Below are 24,330 nucleotides of genomic sequence, written 5' to 3' on the forward strand. Positions count from 1 at the left end.
AAATAAGATAAATATTTTAAAATATTAATTAATTCATATATATATAAAAAAGGGCTCCATGCAAAAGGGCACTTTTCACATCCAGGGCAAAAGGGCCAATGCCTAAGCACCAGTACGGGTCAATCTCTGCACAGCCCTGCTAATCAGTGCCAACACTGCAGTTCTGATTATCTTTTGGCGTTGACATGATAGTGCTTCTGTGTCGTCAGCGAGTGGTACTCCTGCCATCATTTGAGAATGGTGGATCTTCGCCCAGCCTCGCTGCCAAGTCATGCGTGGAGTAACTTTGTGTGGGGTCTTTAGTATGTCAATGAGCTGCACTGTTGCATCTCAATCTGGCAAAATTCAGAACGGCTCTCTCACAGACACATTCTTAGAAATAGGCAACTAACAAATATTTACCTAGTTGTGGGCAGGCACACCAGAGACCCTACTATTTGTATACAAACGATAAAAAAGTAAATTTTGTCTTTCTTCACTTTAAAGCAGCAAAGTGAATTGTAGCATCCTGGAAAAATAAAAATACTGTATATAAAAAAATCTAAATCTAATCAAAAATGTGTACAGTACAACACCAGGGAATAAGACTGAGCAGAATGTATGTCTACTTTAAATGAATAATAAATACTATACTATTATTCATTATATATAGGCAAACATTACACAAATAAATATATACAGAAGTGAATGTAAACCATAGCAAAAATAGTCAGCACCTGTATGTATCAAGCAGACATGCTATTGGGCATTGTATGCATGTAGATTTTTTTTTTTCTGTGAAAGGATATACTCATCCCATGTGGGACAAATTAACAACATATTGCATGCATGATTGTTGTGAACCGCATGAATTCCCCAAGAGGTCTATACCAGCTTGCATTGTTTTGTAATACCACCCAGATGTGTTTTGTCGAAGCTTGTCATGACATTCTCCTTCAACATTTCAATGATTCCCACCAGGGGAAAAAAAGAACCCACAAAAATCAGCACTGGTGTCATTTGGAGGCAACACTAATGGAGCTAGAATTTTCTTTGTGCAGTGATGTCATTTCCCGTCCAATGTTTGTGTGGAGCAGTGAATGATGTCATTCTGCACATTTAGTGCGGAGAATGTAGAGAAAGTGTAAGAATGTTTCTTGATCAGTTTGCTGCATTCCTGTTTTTAGCAGATCACAATTTAACAGGCTTGTTTCCTCATTTTCTGTTCAGTAAATGAGTAAAGGTTCTTTCTGAGTTTATAAAACACCAATAACTCATACATTCGTTTGTGTCAATTACATTTTTTAACCAGAAGATAAATAAACCCCTTAGGCATTTGAAAGCTGTTTCTAGTTAATTTTAGTGAAACAATAGAGACACAGTTAAACAGTTAACAATGATTAGGGCCCAACCGATTAATCGGCCGGCCAAATTAATTGGGCAATATTAACCATTTTTTAAGACGGAATTACAATTTAAGACATAAACATTACTGCTCCAAAACTGGCACAAAAAAAAACGGCCAATCTTTTAATTAAACTTTTTTTTTTTTTTTTTTTTTTTTTGTACATTAAAGTTTTGGTATGTAGTTTTGGTGCCCGAAGCTGGAATTCTGCATTACAACAAAAAGAATAGAACCGTCGCTTCAATATGACGAAGGCAATGCATGTTATGCCACTTACTGTACTGGAAATGTGATTCTAAAACATTTTGACTATGCTTTGAAGAACATGCGTCAATTCTGTGGCCTCATTTGCAGTGCCACCAACCGGGCCGGCACAGGAAATTAATGGGGCATTCACTAAATATACAAATATTCTGACAAATACAGCAAGATGTTAGAGGAGCTGAATAGCTTAATCAGCATTGTGTCATCTCTTCTCGTAGTGGCTTGGGTGAAAATGAACTTTTTTTGTTTTTTTTAAACAAATAGTTGTGGATTATTGCTTTAAAACATAAGACAAATCGAATGACATTCAAACAAATAACAGTAACAGGTTTTTGGTAAGTTTTAGTGCTTATATATTTGTAATTTATTAATCAATTATCTGAATTTTATTCTGCCAAATATCGGAATCATTATCGGCCTCAAAAAATCCACATCAGTCGGATGATAACAGTGATGAGTCTTGACCAGTACTAACAGTCATGCAGTTTCCTGAAAAGATTTGCCGTATAATGTGAACACAAGTGACATTATTAACAACTGTAGGGAAACTGCAGGAGGTCAGACAAATTGCAGCTCAAACAATTAAGTGACAAAAAAAAAAGCGACATTATTTTATTGTAAATCTACATACAGTACACTTATTGTAATGTTTATGAGGACATGCTAGACATAATGGCACAAATACAGTAAATATACAACAAAACTACAATGCAGTACTGCATAATGATTTTATTTAAAAAAAAAATTGTTTTTTTAAATTTGATTTCCAACTTATAACAGATTGTTTTATTCACACATTCAGCAATTCCAAAAACACAAAAACCATACGACATGTTAAGGAAAGCAAGAGGTTTTTTTGTTGTTGTTTTGTTTTTTACCTCTCCAGATACGTAAAATCTATTCTCTTCTCATCCCATGCCTGTGTCTTTCCTGCAGCCTTGTTACCAAAAGGCCAGGCAGTGGCTTCTGGATAACATTCCATCAGTTCTGGTGTTTGGCGTGTGCATCGGTGTGGTGCAGGTAGTTGTCTCCAACAAGGTTTTCCTCATCAGTGACCTTTGGACAACATTTCTCTCATTCAAAACACTGGACCTGTAGATATGTATTAAAGACACATTTCTCATTACTTTATACATGCACCTTCTATCAAATTTCACATAATCATTCACAAAACAATAGCTGAAGGTGTATATAGTGTTACCCTGGCAAGTGTATTACTTGGAACTGCTGTTACTCATCAATGTTATTAGCTAATAATTTTACTATTGTTGCTGGTAGTTATTCCTTTATATAGCTCATTTGTGTACATGTCATTCTATATTTATTATTATTATTATACAAATCCTTGTTCACATTTTTATGACTATACTCTACCTCCCATCAGATCTTGGCCCTGGTGTTCTCCATGCTGATGTACTGCCAAATCATGTGTGCTGAAAAGTATTTGGACTGACTGTGGACCTGCTGACTAGCTCATTAAGGGAGGGGCGCTGCTAAAAATGCCATTCTAGAGTTACACAGCCAAACTGACACATGGCTTCAGTGGAAACCTTTTGGATAATCGAATCTGAAAAAAAGCTTTCAATTGTTAATCAAACATTACAAATTTTTTGTCTTTTTTTTTGTTTTTTTTGGGGGGGGGGCATAATAAAGCCATTGAAGCAATCTGAGCAGGTGAAGCAAAAACAAACAAACAAACAAATAAAAACTCATGGGCAGCGCATGTCCTCTTTCTACGTGTCATAAATCGATACATTAAATCTGATCAATACAATTTGAAGTCCATCTGCTTTGGACAAAGCCAATTGTAATTATTTATGGCTCTTTAACAAGAGGCTTAGCAAAGCCATGAGTTTCATCCATCCATTTTCTGTATCATTGTCATCATTAGGATCACAGGTGAACTGGAGCCTATCCCAGCGGACTTTTGCATGTTTTTAGAATGTGGGAGGAAGGAGTACCTGGGGGAAAAAAAGCCTATGTGAGCACGGGGAAACATGCACACGCCACAAAGAGGGTCCAAGCCAAGATTGGACCTCTTGACCGTGAGGCAGACATGTAAAACAACAACTCCACCATGTTGCCAGATGCTGATTATATGAAGAAATTTAAAAATGCTTACCACCCAGACATGATGAGAGGTATACAGTGCTTAACACATTTATGAGACCACCAAACCAATATGAGGTTTATGCAGCAGCTACCCTAAAGTAACAGTACTGGTTCTTCTTATTCTACTCTTAGATTCACCTATTCATGGATGTATTTATTTTTTTTATTTTTTATTTCTATTTGCTGTTTTTGCGAGGAACAAACCTGCCACCAATTTGATTTCTAGTGCCTCTGATTAACCCCAAATCAAGTTCAGGTGTTCTACTTGGGTTTTCCTGACATGTTTTGCTTTCTTGCAGAAAAGCCTGAATGTTTTGAGCTAACACTGACTGGTATTTGGAACTATTCATAATTTTAAAAAAAAAGAAACAGCCCCAAAGCGTGATACTGCCACCACCATGCTTCACTGTAGACACGGTGTTCTTTTGGTGATGTGTGTTTTGTTTGCGCCAAGCGTTACCTCTTGGAAATATGACCAAAAAGCTCTACCTTGGTTTTATCACACCAGATGCATATTGGACATTGCAAGGGTGTGTTTTTTTTTTTTTTTTTTTTGTCTTTATAAAGCTTCCATCTTGCCACACTACCTCATAGCCTAGACATATGAAGAAAATGTAAGATTGTCACATGTACTAAACAGCCAATACTTGCCAGAAATTCTTGCAGCTCCTTCAGTTTTGGCGTCGGCCTCTCGGCAGCATCCCTGACCACTTTTCTTCTCGTCTTTTCCTCAATTTTGGAGGAAGGTCCAGTTCTTGGTAATGTTACTGTTGTGCCATATTTTCTCCACTTGATGATGGTTGACTTCACAGTGTTCCATAATGGTATATTAAATGTCTTGGAAATTACTTTGTACCCTTCACCTGACTGATGCTGTGGAAGCTGTCTGCTGGCTCTGGCTTGTGCTTTTAGATGTGACAAAAAAGATATCAAGAAAAGCCTACTAGAACATCTGAACTTTATTTTATTGATCTAATCATTGGCACATTGAATAGTGGCAGGTGTAGGCTGCCTCCCATTTAACGAGTTCTAGTGTGTCACTATCCGCCTTGACACCTCCATGGAGACACAGCCACATCCCCACTTATAAGAGGGTGTTCAGACTTGTGCAACCACATTATCTCAGTTACGTTCATTTTTACTTTCCCCCACTAAAATAGTTCATAATTCTCAATTGAGTTTGACAGTTTTGAAATGGTTTAGCTTGGTCTCTTATTTTTTTTTTTTTACCACAAAATGCTGGCATTTGAGCAGGGATGGATACAATTTAATCAATTGTAGAAGCTCTTTAACTGATACATTTTAAATGCAAAAAAATATACTATACTAATTGTGAGCCATTAATTTTCTAATTAGCTGTTTTACTAAAATAGTCAATCACATTATTCCTTGAATAGTTTTTGTTTTTGCTTTGCTCCGGGTGTACCCATGAGTAATCTACTTTAACATAATTGTAAATACATATTAACAGCGGTGAATGGGCATTTGTTGCCAGCTGACTGAGGTTTATTACGTATGTCGCAGTGTCTAGGCTACACTGAAGAAAAAAGAATTATTACACTGAGAATAAAGTTTGAATTTTATGACAAAACGTCATGATTTTTTAGAAAATGCAATTTTCTACACACAAAAAAAGGTCTCGGGAGAACAACGCCTTCTGAAATGTATACCTGTATTACCTCCCACATTGTTTTGGGGAAAATATCACACAGAGTGCGTCTGGGAAGTATAAAGTGTACTTCACTTTTCCACATTTTATGGCCCAGCCTTATTATAAAATGGAATCAATTATGAACAAAGGTTTTTCTTGTTTATTTGTATTCTTAACATAATTCAAAAACGTTTTTTGTTGTGTGTAGAGTTTTGGGGGGGTGAATTAATTTATTCCATTTTCGAATAAGGCTGTAACATACTTTACGCGGAAATGCGCGGATGAACTGTACTTTGGTCTCGAGAGAGAGACAACAGCAACTGCTCATCTGAAGACTGGTACATTTTGTTTTGTGAGGAAATGTTTGTTTACTTGCGAAAATGTTTTTCCCTGTGTAAAATTATATATATATATATATATTTCTTTTCAGTGCGGCTATTTCTCCTCTGTAAGATTAGGCCACCAGTATTATAGACCACTTAAGTATTTGATGCAGTGTATTTCGCCGTTAACATCGCAATTATTTTGTTGCAAACTAAAATTACTCTATTTTTGCTTGGAGGAGAAATATTTTTACTTCCAATGAAATATTTACAATACTCACAATTTTGAGTGACAGCTTTCTTCATCAAGTTCTATCTTGTCATGTAACAGGTTAAAAAAAAAAAAAAAAAAAGATCTCTATATTCCTGAAGGTTGCTTATCCAACTTGTATGTGTCATTACAATAAGGATTTGCATAATATAAGCCTTGCTGCAGATGTGGCATATTTGTGAAATGAAATTATTTCTGCACAGTTTCCAGGCTGCTTTGTTTAAACAATTATCCGAGTTTGATTTGATGAAGCCTTATATTTTTGTGATGCTTTTCAATTTGTTACCGTGCCTCAAGTGTCATATTTTGCGTCTCCCTCTTTTCGTGTGTGTGTGATTCATATTTGACTGCACTAAATCAGCTCTCCTGGATATTCCCCATCTGAGCTGAAATGCAACAAAAAGCATTATACAGTAACATGATACCTTCCAGTGGACAGTTTTATTTTTTTTACAGCTCAAGATCGTGTTTTCATATAATCAAGTGAAAAAATGTTTCATACCCTCTGTCCTCTTCAAAATAAAATTCAGTGCAAAAAACAAAGTTGATAAAAAAAATTAAAAAAAAAAAGTTCATCAAGCCATCAAATATTTTGGGACTGATGTGTAAACTGTCCATGCATCATAATCTTCCACTAATGTACCACTCAAACAGTGCTGATGCTTGATTCCATTATTATCCCGTGCATGTTATTAGAGATGGTTGTTTCTTCAGGCTGTAAATAAATATACTGTATGTGTATTTTATTTTGCTTCTTTTTCTCTTACCCCTCTGTTTTGCAATATTGTAATTATAAATACATACTCTGTAAAAACAGCATATTAATTTAAAAAAAAAGTTTCCATTTGTAATGGACAACAGAATTTGTTGCACTAGTTAGAAAGTTCTACCACCATTCAAAGCAACAACATAATAATAAAATTGTATCCTAGAAGAGAAACATATACACATTGAATAACTTATTACACATATCTTTAACATTTTCAAGACTAGTTCAACATAATAGGAAAACAACAAAAACCTTGGTGGACAGTAATGCATGATTTCAAGGATTTGCCTTTTTGCTAACCTCCATTAAGCAACACAAAAAACAAAATAATGAAAATTTTGGTAGTGTTTGTAGAAATCACAACAGGGTGAACCTAAAACTGAAACTAGCATCTTTAAAAAGCCACACACTCAATGGAGGTAGTATTAAGTATTTTGCTCTTGATGAAGGTGTTATGCCCAAATGATGCAGTTCCAAATAGTTTGTGTGCATCATAAGGAGAAAATTCCCTCAACCTTTGATCTCACCCAAAAAACTTTCCCAACAGTTTGTTTAATTTTAAACTGCGAGTCTGTATGCTAAATTGTCAGCAGGAGCATATGTAATAATTCCTCAACCATCTTCAGTCTCATTCAAACTTGATCGGATTCTTGCTTCGACAGAGCAATAATCCAATGTCTGAGTAAATACGCATTCACAGCAATAACTTTGATCATAACAATGTCTTCAAGACACTCCATGGCACAGCTGACGGTAAAAAAATAAATACAAAATTATCTTCAGTCGTATTCCACAGGATCCTTCATATCGACCACATTCTCCTGAGAATGAAATGAAATATAAATTGTAAGTAAACCACAAAACCACAGGTGTTATACTAACATGATTACGTAAAAACTACTCAACCGATTTCCATTGAGGAAGGCACATAAGTGTATGTGTACACTGTACACATAGACAAAATTGTAGCTACCCCAGTTAAAGAAAGGAAAACTCACAATGGTCACTGACTTGAAACTGTAAAAAAGTAATCATAAATAAAAATGTACTGCAAATTTTAAAAAATGGACTAATGAAAGACATAACTGATAGTACCTTTAGCTTTATAATTTATTGTACCATCTTTTGGGGCAATCAAATGATTTCTGTATGTCAATGAGACGGCGGACCTGTCACCAGGTATTTTGGCACACTAATTGTGACTTTTCCAATTCTGCGTGTTTCAGCTCCTTCAGATGTTCAATATGACTGAGGTCAGGGCTCTTCAAAATAGTCCAATGGTTTTTTTTTTGGGTGATTTGCAGGAAGCCTCGGTCGGTCACTATCCGCCGCAAACAGTGGAGGGTTATTTACTTACTGGCTTGTTAATGGAATATATCGTACTATGATTGACATAACAAGCACTTACCCATCCTCCTTGACTCTTTAACCAGGGGGCAAATGTCTCCATGTAGCACTCTGCATACCCTTGCATGCGATGGACACCAGTAGCTGTCACTATCCGCCTTGACACCTCCATGGAGACGGCCATGCGGCGTAAAGTTGGGCTCGCCGTCGGCAGGTGGAGAGGGACGTCTGATACCTGAGTTCTACTGACTGTGTCGAGAAGCCTGACAAAGGACGGATACGACAGGCGAGACAAACTCGAGCGCAGAAATGGGTCCAACTGGATCTGTACAAGATCGGAGGGAAAATGTATTGATCCTGAGAAAATTCGAGTCGATCAGAATGGATAGGTCAGAATGATGAGCAGAGATGGAGACTCAAGTCACATGATGAGAAACACATCAGCAAGAATCAATCGTGTCCCGATATCAACCGAATTTTGAATTATGTGGTGCTGAATTACAGAAAATGCAGCTGTCCCAAAATGCACATTACATTATTATAATACAATTTCTACCTACCTTGTTGTTGATAGAATCTGCCTCGGCAGACAGCACTTGAACAAGCTGTTGCACCACTAACTCTTTGTCATCCACAACTTGAGGAAAAAGGGAAGGAATTTAGGTTCAATGAGAGTCATGTACAGAGCAAGTCCAAAATTATCCATACCCTGGCTAAAGTTTGAAATTATGTGTACTTTGACTTGATGAATACAGGTACCTTATGTCTGGAGACAAAGGACACAAGTGGTAAAAGATATCGCCAACAATAAATTCATTGTTAAGGCCCACTTAAACACTTGCATTGCATAATTTCTTAAATTAGACATCTGGTCAGAGACAGAGGCACTAGAGTACTTTCGGTTGGCAGAAAGTGATTCACTACTAGGCTTTACACGATCAGGATTTTTGGGGCCCATCACCATTCACCGATCAGCAAGTTTAAAAAAAAAGATAACCAATCACCGATCCGATCACAAGCTGGAGCAATGTGTCTATTTACATGACTTGTTCATTTATTGTATATACTTGTGTACTGTGCCCTGCGATTGGCCCAGCTCTAATTATTCTCTCGCATTTTAGACAAAAGTTAAAACACCAATGACCTCTAGGGGGCATTCAAGGATTGGCCACTGACATAAATTTAGGTCAAATCAACATTACATGACAGAAATAATGGGTGCTAACTTACTGTAATTAAATTACTTTATTGCAATTGAATTACTTTAATAAATACTGTTATTGACATGCTTACTCTAACTTTCTCACTTTCCCAGCTATATGGACGGGACGTTTGACTTTTTGTTTTTTTGTGTTCCCCCCACACGCTGCGTTGCTTGAACGTGGCATGCGCCGCCTCGTGTACATTCTTCAGGTGCTCGATCAAATTAGTTGTGTTGAAGCATTTAGATGACGTTCCCACGACGTACTTCAGTTGTGCACAGACTGCAAATAACTTACGTCTTGTTTGTCTGAGACACCGCAAAATAGTCCCACACCGACGTGTTTTTTCACCGACAAGATTGAAAAAACTTGATTTACTATTTACTTTTTAGCTTTTCCACACCGTCTTAGGCTAGTCTGTCCTAACTTAGCAGTGTTGCATGAACTGATGACGACTACTCGGATGAGAGGTAAAAAGTCTTCTAAGACAACCAGAACAGTCCAATTGCAATCAATTCAATGCCCTGAGAATGAAATGACCTGGAGGAATGAGAATATTCACAGGCATCAATATGATCACTTCTACAACATTCAACAATAGGCACTTGCGTTCTGACTCCGGACTACCACTGACCTGAATTAAAAACGATGACTTGTTGTGTTTGGGGCTGCGTGGCCAGATATTCCCCAAAAGGTTAAGGTATTTTTGATGTCCTTCAGAAGAACGAAATATTATCCATCGGAATCTGTGGGTGAGGAGGTTACATCAAGTGGATCTCGTAAAGAGAAGATCGCAAGACTGCCTGGAGCTGGATTAGCCACTTCTAAAGGGAGAGGCCGAGAACCGAGCCTCCATTAATGGGTTTCTGGACAACATTTTCTCACAGGTATGAATTGGGTTGTCTTTGTGTAATTTAGCACGCTATCCATTTCACCGTCAAAAGAGCACATCAATGCAATTAATCCGAGCAACAAAATAGTGGATTAATTAGCCAATCTCTCAATGATCATGTTAAACGTCTGAATTTGCACCAAGTCTATTTTCGAATCACCGTACTTATTGAAATGTAAATTGCGGCCACCGTTACGTCTCCCTGGCAATTTACCTCACGTACACCTTATTTCCGATTGACACATCACACATTCAAACTACGGCGGTAAAGAACAAGGCTAAAATCATCATTCACGCCATTTAGCCTGTTTTCTCAATTGCTCTGCCTTGGTCAAATGACATGTAAGGAGATCGCCTGAGCCTTTGCCACCCGAACGTCATGGTAAAAAGGTCTAAGACTTCCCTAACACAGGCCTGGGTAGCCAGTTAACAATATGAACCAATAAGATGGCCAGACCAAATGCAGTACTTTACATACTCGTGTGTTATAATGTGGACCAAGCCTGAGGAACAGGTTTTAACTCGATGACTTGCATACTCGATGACTTGAGTAGTTGATTGGAATCAGCTGGTTATTTCCTTGTAGGGTTCATATGCATGGGTGTATACTAGTGTATTACCTGAGGGAGCTTGTGGGAGTGTGGGACTCGGCCTCTTTGTACTGGTAGACCTATGGGCAATCTTTTCCAGCTTCTGCGCAACTTCATGATAGAATGCCGGAGGGTGATCTATATGCCCGGGAAACAACACAAGTATGCTACATGTCATTTTACAGACAACCTGGCTCAAAGCTTTAGATTTAGTTTAAATTGCTATTGTAGTTAATGGTATTGAAATGGGCTGGTGCACTTTTTTTGTTACTTCTTAAATTGAACCTATATCTAGCTACATTTGCATTAAAAGATCATCGATACCAAAAATTATAAAGGCACTGACATTACAGTGCACCCAACCTTTTCATTATTTTGTTGTGGTTTGCAAAGCTGGTTTGTTAAGTTCTCTTTCGCAATTGAGGAGCTTACTTGGGGAAACAATGATTGGTATGAGCTCAGCTGTTTTGTCGAATAGCAATGTGGAAGGCCTCTGAGGTTGAGAGCCAGGTCCCTCTTTCTCCTTTTCTTTCTCTTTTTCCTTTTCATTCTCCTTCTGTTTTTCTTTGTCCTTCTCTACCTTTATCTTGAAAAACTTGGAAAGTCTTTTTTTTATCTTCTTTTTGTTCAGTCTCTTGGTCTGTTTCTTTTCACCGTCATCCTCTTCGGATGTAGAGGAGGGGGACAAAATATCTTCCTGCGGGAAAATATTTTTGTGGTCAACATTTAGGTTGTAAGAATGCTGATCCATGCATTTCATGAGAATAGCACATTTATCATTGCGTAATCAAAATATCATACTTTTTTCATGACATTATCCATGCTCCCAAATTATATTAAATTTAATGCTCCTTTAATTATCGTCTGAGGCTCAAAATGTCACACAAAAGTAAAAGGAAGACAAAAATTTTGACTACGAAGTGAAACAAATAATGAATTATGGCTGCACTATTCCCTCGTACAGAAGCTTAGGGTTTTCTGACTGAATAAATAATTTTCTCTACAGCTCCATCTAATTTGTTATCAAAGTCCACATGGAAATAATGACCTGATCAATCAAATCAGGGTTAAGTGGTTTTGGCCTACGTGGTGTGATATATCTAAGTGTATTTTCTTATCTCCGGTTAAATATGACAAACGATGACAAAAACCTCAACAAAATGATCTCCCCCTAAAAAATAATTCATCATATCCTTGGACATGACTGACTATTGACTGACCATGGATCAAAAGCTGTGTGAAATACACACCCTTCCTAATTATTAGGCATATTATCATTCACATTCCCACCTATGGGCAAATTAGTCTTCATAGAACCCAACTGTCATGATCTGTGCCCTGGAGTTCCTTTTCTGGAGCTTGAATAGCGCTTTGTGCATTGCTTTCCACCCTCACACATTGGAAATACTAACCTGGATCTACTTCATAATAAACCATTCTCCCGTACTCTCTCCACCTAAGTCTGCTTTTGGGTCCAGTCCCACACTATACGATTACATATCCGCAAAATCATGGACTCATTAAGCTCCCTCACACAACAAGTATCTTTCCTGTCCTTCCCGATACACTCCAGCAACCCTCCCGTGAGTATTTCTTCTGAGTCCGCAGCCTCCGATCAAGCCCGCCTCCCGTACAAAGGGCCTCACGTTCCTCCTCCCAAACCCTACTCTGGGGACCTAGGTTCCTGTGGTCAATACCTGTTAAACTGCTCACTAGTATTTGATCTTCAACGGCTAAGTTACCCCACTGATAAATCCAAAATTGCTCTCATAATTAACCTCCTGCGCAGAAGGGCTGCTAAATGGGCTACCGCACTGTGGCACAATTCGTCACTAGTACTACCATCATTTGAATAATTTCTGGCAGAACTTAAAAGTCTTTGACCACCCCATTAAGGGCAGGGAAGCCAATCGGCGCCTCCTAGCCATCACCCACGTCTCTAGCTCCGTGGCTTCCTATTGTATCGAATTTAGGACTCTAGCGGGTGAATGCGGGTGGGATGACGCGGCGTTAATGGAGATTTTTTGGAAAGAACTGCAGCTCAAGGACGATCTTGCAGCCAGGTAGGATCCCACCTCACTTGAAGAATTATTCTCCTTAGCGATCCAGGTGGACAATCGTCAGCGAGAAACAGCTAGAGCGAAAGGGATTACGGCACTCAGAATAGCACCTTCCACGGGCACTGCGTCTCCAGTCATTCCACCACCTCCAGAACCCCCATCCGCCTCCTCATCACCCCCAACTGGACTGGAGAAAGACACCACTCTCCGCCCCTGCATTGATTTCCGAGGCCTCAACGATATCACTGTAAAGAATAAAGCTCTGCTGCCCCTCATTGACCCTTCCTTCGAACACCTCTGCTAAGCCCAGATATTTACCAAGTTGAACCTGCGCAACACTTACCTTCTCATCTGCATTAAAGAGGGGGACGAATGGAAAACTGCCTTCAATACCCCCCTTGGACACTTTGAATATCTTGTCATGCCCTTCTGGTTAACCAACGCCCCCGCAGTATTTCAAACCTTCATCAACAACGTCCTCTGTGATATGCTGACCCGGTTCGTCTTTGTCTATCTAGACGATATCCTTATCTTCTCTCGCTCTCCCGAAGAACACCGTCAACATATCCACCAAGTCCTTCAGCGTCTCCTTGAGAACCGCCTTTTTGTGAAACCTGAGAAATGTAAATTCCACCTCTCCTCTGTACACTTCCTGGGATACATCATAGCCAAAGGACAATTACAACCGGACCCAGCAAAAATTCAAGCAGTTATTGACTGGCCCATTCCCCCCACCCGCAAAGAGCTAAGTGCAAAGTGACCGTTCCTCTCACCAGTCTCACTTCCAACAGCTCCCCATTCCAGTGGACCCCTGCCGCATCCCAAGGAACGCCTGAAGGAACTATTCACCAGTGCCCCCATCCTACGACACCCTGACCCATCCCTCCAGTTCGTTGTGGAGGTTGATGCCTCTGACACTGGTGCTCTCTGCCAGAAGGACCCCAAATCCCTAAAATTACATCCCTGTGCCTTCTTTTCCCGTCGCCTTTCTCCGTCTGAACGGTAGAACCGGAACCCATACTTCCTTCCTCCTGCTTTGTTGGGGCTGCCATGTAGGAGATAGAACAAGTGGTGAAAACGGCTCAAAGAAACCAACCGGATCCCAAGACCAGACCGGCTCTTCGTGCCCAAATCTGTACGTGCCAAAGTACTTCAGTGGGCCCACAACTCCAAATTTACTGTCATCCTGGAATCACCCGTACCATCCAATTTATCCAACAACACTTCTGGTGGCCCATCCTGGTAAAAGACACCCGAGAGTTCATCCTAGCCTGCTCCGTCTGTGCCAGAGGTAAAGCTTCGCATTAGCCTCCAGCTGGTCTGCTGCGCCCCTTACCCATCCCGAGCCGCCCTTGGTCCCATATTGCCTTGGACATTGTTACCTGCCTACCCCACTCTGAAGGTAACACCATCATTCTTACTATTATTGATCGTTTCTCCAAGTATGTCCATTACGTACACCTTCCCAAGTTACTCTCTGCTTTCGAAATCACGAACTTGCTAGTCCTCCACGTATTCAGACTCGATGGCATCCCCATTGACATCGTATCGGACAGAGGTCCTCAGTTCTCCTCCCAGGTGTGGAAGTAGTTCTGTAAAGCGGTGGGCGCAGCAGCCCGTCTGTCTTCAGGATACCACCCATAATCCAACGGCCAATCAAAATCTGGAGGCCGCCCTTCGCTGTGTGGCTGCACGCAATCCCGCCTCCTGGAGCCCCTTTCTCCCATGGGTGGAATACTACTACAACTCCCTCACCAGCTCCGCCACAGGTATCTCCCCCTTCATGGCATGCGATGGTTTCCAACCTCCTCTTTTTAAGAAATAGGAGCACACGGTGGCAGTTTCCGCAGTGAGGGAGCAAGAGTCCAACAAGTTTGGAAGGACGTCAGGGCTGCCCTAGCTTGCTTGCCGAAAGAAATAAGTGGCTGGCGGATCTTCATCGCTCTCCCACGCCAGTATACAAGGTGCGTCAGATGGTTTGGCTTTCCTCCTGTGACCTCCCTCTCCAAACTGAATCCCGTTAGCTCACTTCATCTATCCGCACTTGTACTTATCCTCTCGTGTTCGTCTCTGCTTCCGTGTCTCCCGCTTCACTGCTCGCTTCAACCACACCGTCAAGCCCTTCCACCTGCTCACGGTTCCGCCTCCTGCCAGTTCTTTGCTCCTTAGGACCACCCTCACACATTGGAAATACTAACCTGGATCTACTTCTTAATAAAACATTCTTCCCCTACTCCCTCTACTCAATCTGCTTTTGGGTCCATTCCAATACTATACAATTACATATCGTGACACCAACATGCTTTTTTGGGGAGGAAGGTAACCCACCAAGCCACCGCTGTTTTTCTTTATTTTCTTAAATAGTCAATGCTATTTACAGTGAAAAACATTTTTGATCATCAACAATTATATTAGCATCTATAATACAGAGGTTCCTCAGTTTATGACAGTATGACATACAACGTTTCGAGGTTATGAACGACACACAAACTATTTAGCGCAGCAGCATAAGAATGTCATCACACAGCACAAGACATCCTCAGTTATCGCTTTACTTACTGTTGTTCATTTGTCTGTTTTAAATATTTCTAAAGTGTTTATCACACAAATATTTCATTTCAGTTTGATTCAACTACTGCGCAAGCGTAGCGTAACGTTCCGATTTAAATACAAATGCAGGTTACGTCGCCAGTGAAGGAACGGAACTCCTTTTATAACCAAGGATCCCATGTAATGGGGAATTTTAGTGAACAAGCCCACCATGATTTGCAAAATTACTAAAAATACAGTTTTGCTCATAATTATACATACCAGTTTAAAAAATAAGTTGTAAAGAAGTATGAAAATTTTTTCATATTTTCATATTTCTTGCATTACATAAAGATCTTTTTTTTTTTTTTAAATACAAACTCTATTTCGATTAAAAACAATGCTGTTTGATATCATCCGAACAACGCTCTCATCCATTGACATGATGGTTTGAACCCGAACTTAGTTAAATTTTGTTCAAACCATGTCATCAACCCATAGTTCTGCTAGTTATTGCAGCATACACGGGGAGTCCGGCAGCTAATCTGTTTTCCGGGTTTGGTCACGTGACGACGGGTGAGCCAGTACGGGTCCAAGTACAGATGGTACACTTGCCTCAGGAAAGGCATCAAGCATAAAAAGTGAACCACACAAATGGAAAAACAACTTAATGTGGCAACCCGAAGCCGAAAGATAAGATTTGTTTTTTCTGCATTCTGTTTGCGTGTCATCTGATGTTTGGAGGCTTTGCATTACTTGCTTACCTCTGATAGCTCTCTGAGGTTTGGTGGTCTGGGCTTGCTGTCCTTTTCTAAAGAACCTTTCCCGTCTTTCACAGAAGAACGCGCAGTATTACGCCGTGGCAGGTGCTTTAGGAAGTCCTTAAATCCCATCTTCTTCTCTTCTGCTGAGCTTTCATCTTCGGCCTGAGAATCCCACCCATCTTTTACTTTTGGTTCTGGCGTGACACTAGCACTGTGAATGAGGAACAGTGTGAACAGTATTGACAGCATGACTGGGATGGCACACACATCCCATAAAACCTTTCCATAATTTCTATACATGGTACAAAACCTGATGCCCATATATATTTTGTCACTCAAGGATAGAACTCCCCCCAAGGGCCAAACTGTTAGCAAAAGTGGAAAAAAATGTGGAATGTACGATTTGTGTTTGTTTATGCATCTGTTCATTATTAGAAGGCTACTATAATATTTGTGACTAGATAAACTAACATTATGATTCATGGGGGGGCGGTCCTGTGGAAATATGACGTCTTTTTTTAAAATAAAACTAACTGTGTCTGTTCAAATATTTACAGAGCCTATTAAGACTTTCAACAGAGTGTTGAAAATAAATGATCCCTGAAAGTTTGAGGAATATTTTTAGAAAATACCAACTCACAGAGTGGTGACAAAAAGTGTGTAACAGGCGATATAATCTGTGAAATTATCTACCCATATCTTGGAGCATTTTAACTTTTGTTATCGCAGCCATTTTGCACCCGGTATTGTCAAAGATATATATTTTTTCTCTTGAAATACAACCATAATTTGTGAAAATATTAAATTCAATGGAAATCTGGCAAAATTTAGATTTTATTCAAAACAAATAGCAATCTTTCAGCAATATAGGAGAATAATCACATACTGTACAACCGGAACATTGGATAGTTTATTAACGGACTTGAGTTTTATTTTTATTTATTTATTTTTTATTTATGATTTTTTTTTTTTTCTTCTCTCCTTTCTGTCATCTGGAAATTTAACCTTCATATTTATGGCTTCGTTATGAGAAAATCACTGCGTGAACCTCTCTTCCCTGTGTATAGGGGAATGTACAGTATGTTATATTAATGTGCTTGAATGCACACAATAGGTACATCTTCTGTGTCCCCCTTGCATGCTATTTTTCCTCTATCCACTTTTGCTTCTGAAACTACTACTGTCCTAAAGGTTATCTTATCTTATGTCACATTTTTATTAAATGAAAACATAATACACTGTACTGTATACAAACACAATAAAACATAGTAAAAAAGAACGGGAAGAAACAACCTGATTTATAAAGCATAACTACTGTACGTTGGGACAAACCAGTTACAACAAAAGCTGCATGCCTGAACTGTGTTCCTTTAAAGGGGGCATGACCCAGTGAGTGATATTAGACACATGGCCAATTAGTTTCGGTGAGTAGCAAGATCACAAGTCACCACCATCTTTGTGGAATTCGCTAAAAAAAAACAAAAAAAAAAACAGGGACTTAGCACTTCAGATGAGTCTAAATTCCTCTATAACAAACAAAATCTGAAGTACATGACCTATTCTTCCAATACTGCTCTTCTTACGAATAATGTTCCATTTGTGTAATTGAAGTCGAGTTTATAAGACAAGTGACGCTGTTTGAAACGTCACAGTAATTTAGACACGTCAACTTGGAGAACCCCTCTGAATTTTGGACCGTCCGAGCTTATTGGTGGTGGGTATTTTTGACGGAAACTTGTCAGCCAATTGGAGAAGGGGTTCCCTGAGTCGTAGACGAAACAAAAGGGTTGAGGAGATATGATGAATATTAATGAAGTAATATTGTTTTATGATGTAAGGCGTTTTTTGACCAGATTTTCTATCGGCAATATCACCCATAAATGTTCCCTAAACAAATTTGTCTGGAACCCATCATCTGATTTTCAAAATTTTTTGTGGGGTGTACTCCGATTGAAGTAGCCATTACAGCCATAAATCTAAAAATCAATCAAATGACAGATTCCAACTTGAAAAACTCTTGTAAATCAAGGTACCACTGCACTTGTATACTGTATTACCGTCCATTCTGTGGAAAAAATTTATTTTGTCACTTATGATGACACAAATGAAAAACACAAACTTTGTACAATCAGTAGCCCTGAGTGACAAGTACATTACCTGTACTTGTTGTGATCCCTGTAGGCACCCCCGATTCTGCCCGCCCGCTCGACAAACGGGACAGACAGAGTTTGATGGAGGAAGGCTTGGAGGACAAGACGGCTCTCAGCTTTAATCTCAAGCAGAGAGATGGAGGACACGGAGGAAGAGCGAGGCATAGACATCACCAATCTGAATTAACGCAGAAAGGGAGATTATAAAACGTACTGTACATTCTTTCTGTGTTACTTGAATGAGAAGCACAAGACAGAAGGTAAAGACAAGATTAAAATAAAACTATAAAAATAATGTTTTGGTAGTATTTTGAATCAAGACAAAAACACATACTGGAACCTGATATTGTATTGTACCGAGTTTGACCAGATTTTTTTAGGGACAAGTGGAAAATATAACTGAATTTGCATAAAACTTCAGATTTACAATAAATTGCTTCAAAATCTAAACAAAATGGAGGTAGCCCACGTCCTGGAACAGATCATGTACAACCTTTGATGCCTATCAAAATCTGATAAGTGAAACCCAGGGATGGGCCAGCGTGAGAGTGAGTCCTGCACTCTCTGATCATCTAACATCTTTGCACTAAAATTTTAGCTAGAGTTTTTCGCATTGTGCTGAAAATATTTGTTTGTCCAGAACAAAATGCTGGAATACAGTAAAGTTGAGTTCTGAGAGCTTTATTCCCTTGTGGCATTCAAAAGCCAGCGTTAATCTTACTTAGAACTGAAACTCTCAGACAATACACCATTCTTCAAGGGGAACTGAAAACTCTACGACAATACACCATCCTTTCTACTCAAAGCGGGCATGCAGTTGCCACTGTAGGCGTTGGAGATGCCTAGTGAGGGGACAGGGTGTGCTATTTTTTTTCGGGTGCCGTGATAGGTCTTTGTATAAAAGGTGTCCTGTCGTATCCTACCATCACTCACACGTTTGGGATGCTTTTATGACTGTGTGCCATGTATGTGTACATCTAGGCCTGTCACGATCATTACTATATCAACTTAATCGCTCGATAAGTTCCGCCGCCATGTGCTTTACGGAGACTTGGCTTTGTGACGCTGTACCCGATGGCGCCGTCATGCTTCCAGGCTTCAATTTTCACCGGGCAGACCGCAAAATGGAATCATCGGGGAAAACAAAAGGCGGTGGGATATGCTTCTATATGAACGAAAAATGGTGTATGAATGTCACGGAACTCAGCACACACTGCAGCCCGCATTTGGAGTTTCTGTTTTTGAACTGTAAGCCATTCTACTCGCCTCGTGTGTTTACATCATTCATTCTCGCTGGCGTCTATATTCCGCCTCAAGCTAACACGAACGCCGCACTGCTAATGTTCGCCGAACAAGTTAACGAAATTGGAAAAAAACATCCGGACTCACCCCTCATTATTATTTAACAAAGCTAAACTCAACCACGAACTCCCTAAATACAAGTAGCACATTGACTGTCCTACCAGGGAAAATAACATTTTGGACCACTGCTATACTAAGCTAAAAAACGCATCCCGTGCCAAACTTCATGCACCACTGGGCTCGTCTGATCACTGCTGAATTCACTTTATACCGACATACAGGCAAGAACTTAAATGCACGAAGCCTACAGTGAAAACAGTGAAAAAGTGGACCAATGAGGCAAAGACGGAACTTCAAAGCTGTTTAGACTGCACAGGACTGGAGTGTCTTTGAAAATTCAGCTGGCAGCCTGGATAAATATACGGACACTGTCACATCCTATATCAGTTTCTGTGAAGATGTGTGTGTACCAACAAAGTCATTTCGCACACTCAACAACAACAAGCCATGGTTCACTGCCAAACTTAAGCAGCTTCGCCAAGCTAAGAGGACGCATATCAAAGCGGGGACATGGCCCTATATAATCGAGCTAGAAACCTGCTGACTAAAGAAATTAACATTGCAAAGAGGAACTATGCAGCAAACTTGGAAAAACAGTTTAGCGCTAACGACTCTAAATCAGTCTGGCATGCATTCCAATCGCTGACAAATTACAAGCGACGATCCCCCCCAAGCTGAGAACAATAGCACACTACCCAACGACTTGAATACCTTCTACTGCAGATTTGAAAAGGACATTTTCACACCCCACACCCAGCCAGCCGCACCACCGACCACTATCACACCACCAACTTCTGCATTTGCCAATCCGCGAACAGGATGAAGAAGAAGAAGAAGAAGAAGAAGAAGAAGAAGAAGAAGAAGAAGAAGAAGAAGAAGAAGAAGAAGAAGAAGAAGAAGAATCATCTTTTATTGTCATGAACATGCATGCATTCACACAAAATTTATTCTCTGCATTTAACCCATCACAGTGAACACATACACATGTTAGTGGAACACACTGGAGCAGGGGGCAACTGAAGCACCCAGGGAGCATTTCGGGGTATCAGTGTCTTGCTCAAGGACACGACAGCCGTGAGTCCGGGGGATGTTGGCGGATGGTCCAGTCGGGGTCTTGAACCTAGGTCCCCCACGGTGGCAGGCGAAAGATTAAAAAAGCGGCAGGCCCAGACCATGTGTCCCCATCCTGCCTTAAAGTCTGTGCGGACCAGCTCACGCCAGTCTTCACTCAGATCTCTGGAACTGCGAAGTACCATCCTGTTTCAAACGCTCCACAATCATTCCAGTCCCCAAGAAACCTACAATCTCGGGTCTAAATGACTACAGGTCTGTCGCCTTGACATCTGTGGTCATGAAGTCCTTTGAACATTTCATGCTGGACCACCTCAAGAGCGTTACAGGCCCCCTGCTGGACCCCCTGCAGTTTGCCTACTGAGCAAACAGGTCTGCGGATGATGCAGTCAACATAGGACTGCACTTCATCCTAGAACACCTCCACAAGTGCAGGGACCTACGCGAGGATCCTGTTCGTGGACTTCAGCTCAGCGTTCAACACCATCATCCCTGAACTCCTTTCCTCCAAGCTTCTCCAGCTCAGCGTCCCACCTGCCATCAGCCAGTGGATTTACAGCTTCCTGACGGGCAGGACACAGCAGGTGAGGCTGGGGGAGGCCACCTCATCCACACGCAGCATCAGCACAGGGGCGCCCCAAGGTTGTGTCCTCTCTCCGCTGCTCTTCTCTGTCTACACGAACGACTGCACCTCAGCGCACCTGACTGTCAAACTCCTGAAGTTTGCAGATGACACCACTGTCATCGGCCTCATCAAGGACGGTGACGAGTCTGCATATCGACAGGAAGTGGAGCGGCTGGAGCTGTGGTGCGGCCGACACATCCTGAAGCTGAACACGCTCAAGACTGTAGAGATGATTGTGGACTTCAGGAGGCATCCTTTGCCACAGCTGCCCCTCACGCTGTCCAGCTGCCTCGTGTCAACCGTCGAGACCTTCAAGTTCCTGGGAATTACAGTCTCTCAGGACCTGTAGTGGGCGATCAACATCAACTCCGTCCTCAAAAAGGCCCAGCAGAGGATGTACTTCCTGCGGCTTCTGAGAAAGCACGGCCTGCCACGGGAGCTGCTGAGACAGTTCTACACAGCGGTCATCGAATCAGTCCTGTGTTCTTTCATCACAGTCTGGTTTGGTGCTGCTACAAAAAAGGACAAACTCCAACTGCAACGGACAATCAAAACTGCTGAAAGGATTGTCGGTCCCCCCTACCCACCCTTGAGGACTTGCACGCTGCCAGAACTAAGACAATAGCGTGCAAAATCCTCTCGGACCCTCCACATCCCGGTCACCAGCATGTTCTCCCCCATGGCTGTGTGGGTTTTCTGCGAGTACTCTTGTTTCCTCCCACATCCCAAAAACATGTGTGGTAGGTTAATTGAAGACTCTAAATTGCCCATAGGTGTGAATGTGAGTGCGAATGGTTGTTTGTTTCTATGTGCCCTGCGATTGGCTGGCAACCAGTTCAGCATGTACCTTGCTTCTGCCCGAAGATAGCTCGGATAAGCTCCAGCACGCCCGCAACCCTAGTGAGGATAAGCGGTACAGAAAATGGATGGATGGATGGATTCACCTGTTGCTATTCATACAACAGAATACAGTGGTACCTTGACTTGAGAGTGCTCAACTTACAAGTTTTTTTGTGGCTTTGTTACCTTTGGTAATCGTTTATCTTTATAATAGGCCTACTATTGTACAAAAATTACAAATGTTATATGAGCCTAAAGCTTGAAACAAATATGCAAATACGCATCACATACCGAGACGTCTCGCCATCTGAACATTTTCCAATCAACAACGGAATGATTAACACGTACAGTACTTGTAGGCGTCAAGAGACTGTTAGGCTTTCATGAAATCTTTTGTGTCGGGCTGTAGGCCTCGATGAAAAGTTGTCAATCATGTCAATGGGATATCAGGTCAAGCCCGCTGGATGGATTTGGATCCCATTTGTCGGTAACTACGTACTGATCAGGTAAAACTGTTGTACAGAAGCTTTGCTGCATATATTTGCTTGGCAACAGCTGGAACAAACTTTCATACTCACACTCTCTGTCTCTCTTTCTCTCTCTCTCTCTCTCTCTCTCTCTCTCTCTCTCTCTCTATATATATATATATATATATATATATATATACACACACACACACACACACAAACAGACGCACACAAAACTAGGTGATGATGCATCTGTCTCATCCACTGTTACAGACGTGTTCAGGGTTTCACCAACCCGTTTACAGTTCGCAATTATGTCACACTCCTCTAGGGCAAACTAACTTTGTGTTCAATTAAACAAGCCCAGGTTTTACACAAGAGTCAGTAAAATTAGCGAGTAAATGGCGATGAGATCATCATGATTATAATTTTTATATTATTTATCCCAATTTGATTTGGTGGTAGTCACTGATGGTGTAGTGGTACACTCGCCTGACTTTGGTGCAGGCAGCGTGGGTTCAGTTCCCACTCAGTGACGGTGTGAATGTGAGTGCAAATGGTTGTCCGTGTCTAGATGTGCCCTGCGACTGACTGGCGACCAGTTCAGGGTGTAGTCTGCTTTTCGCCTGAAGTCAGCTGGGATAGGCTCCAGCGTCCCGCGACCCTAACAAGGATAAGCGGTGTTAACAATGGATGGATGAAATGGATGATTTGGTGGTGTGCCATACAATTTTTCAAAAGTAAAATATGTGCTTTGTCCTGATGAAAGGTTGGTCAAAATAGGCCAAAATAGACTCGTGGGGGAATTCCCAGGATGCATCAGCCCCCTCCTTCGTAGTTTACATTTGTACCTGTGTTACTAACTTGTCTCACCCAACTCCAGAGTTGTGAACAGCAGCGTTACTGAATTTAGCAGTTGAGTAATAATAGTAGTAAAGGACTATAAGCACTCTTAATTATTATTGCACATCATTCCGTAATACTACGACATTGTTCTAGAATACAGAGTACAAGAATTACTGTCCAACCCAAACTTTTGTGTGTCACAGAGTTTCCCAACCTGATTGAGTTTGTCCATGCAGGCGTAAGTATTTTTGCCTTTGGCTTTAAATTGACAAACGCTGTATATTTATCGACTAAATCACAATCGAATGAAGACGTGAAACGCTTGGCGTTAATTCACCATTCCGATCATGGAGCGATTGAAAAACACAATGACGTCACCGTGATTTATTTATTTATTTTTTAAAACGTAACACTGTACACATTTCATTGACACGTTCCACCGAAACATAGAAGTCAGAACGACCCGAAGTTAAAAGAACTCGGCGGTTCCACGAATACACGATTTTAAAATACAACGTTGTGTACGACATCCTTTCATTTAGATTAAAGCACTATATCGCACAACGCGAGAAGGTGTGCTGAGTACAAGCGACCGGGGTGATACTTGGTGTCAAACTTTAAATTCCATGCGAATTTTGCTAAATGTCTACGTTACTGTGAAAGGGATGGGCGCAATAAACATGACGGAAACAGTTTTTGCGTTTGTACCTTCGTGAATCGGTGTTTTCCAGTGGGGTCGGAGATTTGCTTCGGGCTCCACACACGAGTAAGTATTTAAAGTGTTGATCGAATGGGCGGAGCGTCCCAAAAG

The 24,330-nt window shown here is 40.8% G+C and overlaps 2 protein-coding genes across 7 annotated transcripts in view; one reads left to right on the plus strand and one right to left on the minus strand.

Moving 5' to 3' along the window:
- The window catches only part of tspan4b (tetraspanin 4b), a 23,076-nt gene extending 16,325 nt beyond the window's left edge, over positions 1-6,751 (plus strand). The window contains exons 7-8 of one of the 2 annotated variants that reach the window (XM_061748706.1): positions 2,585-2,668; positions 3,033-6,751. In XM_061748706.1, coding sequence (XP_061604690.1) covers positions 2,585-2,668; positions 3,033-3,101 — 153 coding nt within the window. In that variant the 3' untranslated portion in view covers positions 3,102-6,751. Of the gene's footprint in view, positions 1-2,584; positions 2,872-3,032 lie in introns of those variants that run through there. The other variant, XM_061748705.1, reaches the window with a different exon arrangement.
- Positions 6,428-24,330, minus strand: bcl2l12 (BCL2 like 12). 5 transcript variants are annotated; one of them, XM_061748700.1, is made up of 9 exons: positions 24,228-24,299; positions 23,166-23,337; positions 18,316-18,486; positions 16,159-16,369; positions 11,238-11,502; positions 10,836-10,943; positions 8,682-8,758; positions 8,183-8,446; positions 6,428-7,595 (listed from the first exon to the last, which is right to left on the minus strand). In XM_061748700.1, exons 3-9 carry the CDS (start codon positions 18,477-18,479, stop codon positions 7,554-7,556), a joined length of 1,131 nt encoding a protein of 376 aa, XP_061604684.1. In that variant the 5' UTR covers positions 18,480-18,486; positions 23,166-23,337; positions 24,228-24,299; the 3' UTR covers positions 6,428-7,553. The 5 variants fall into 5 exon arrangements, with proteins under 5 accessions (XP_061604684.1, XP_061604685.1, XP_061604686.1 ...); XM_061748704.1 differs by lacking the exon at positions 6,428-7,595 and adding an exon at positions 7,602-8,095; XM_061748701.1 differs by lacking the exon at positions 23,166-23,337 and having other exon boundaries at positions 24,228-24,330.

The sequence above is a fragment of the Phyllopteryx taeniolatus genome, chromosome 16, assembly GCF_024500385.1.
Source record: "Phyllopteryx taeniolatus isolate TA_2022b chromosome 16, UOR_Ptae_1.2, whole genome shotgun sequence".
Lineage (NCBI taxonomy): Eukaryota > Metazoa > Chordata > Actinopteri > Syngnathiformes > Syngnathidae > Phyllopteryx > Phyllopteryx taeniolatus.

Coding starts and splice junctions, on each gene's coding strand:
- bcl2l12 (XM_061748701.1), bottom strand. CDS start 18,479: ATGTCTATGCCTCGCTCTTCCTCCGTGTCCTCCATCTCTCTGCTTGAG. Junction 8,759..10,835: donor ACTCCCACAAGCTCCCTCAG/GTAATACACTAG, acceptor TTTTTCCTCAAG/TTGTGGATGACAAAGAGTTA. Junction 7,596..8,182: donor TAAAGAGTCAAGGAGGATGG/GTAAGTGCTTGT, acceptor TTTCATTCTCAG/GAGAATGTGGTCGATATGAA.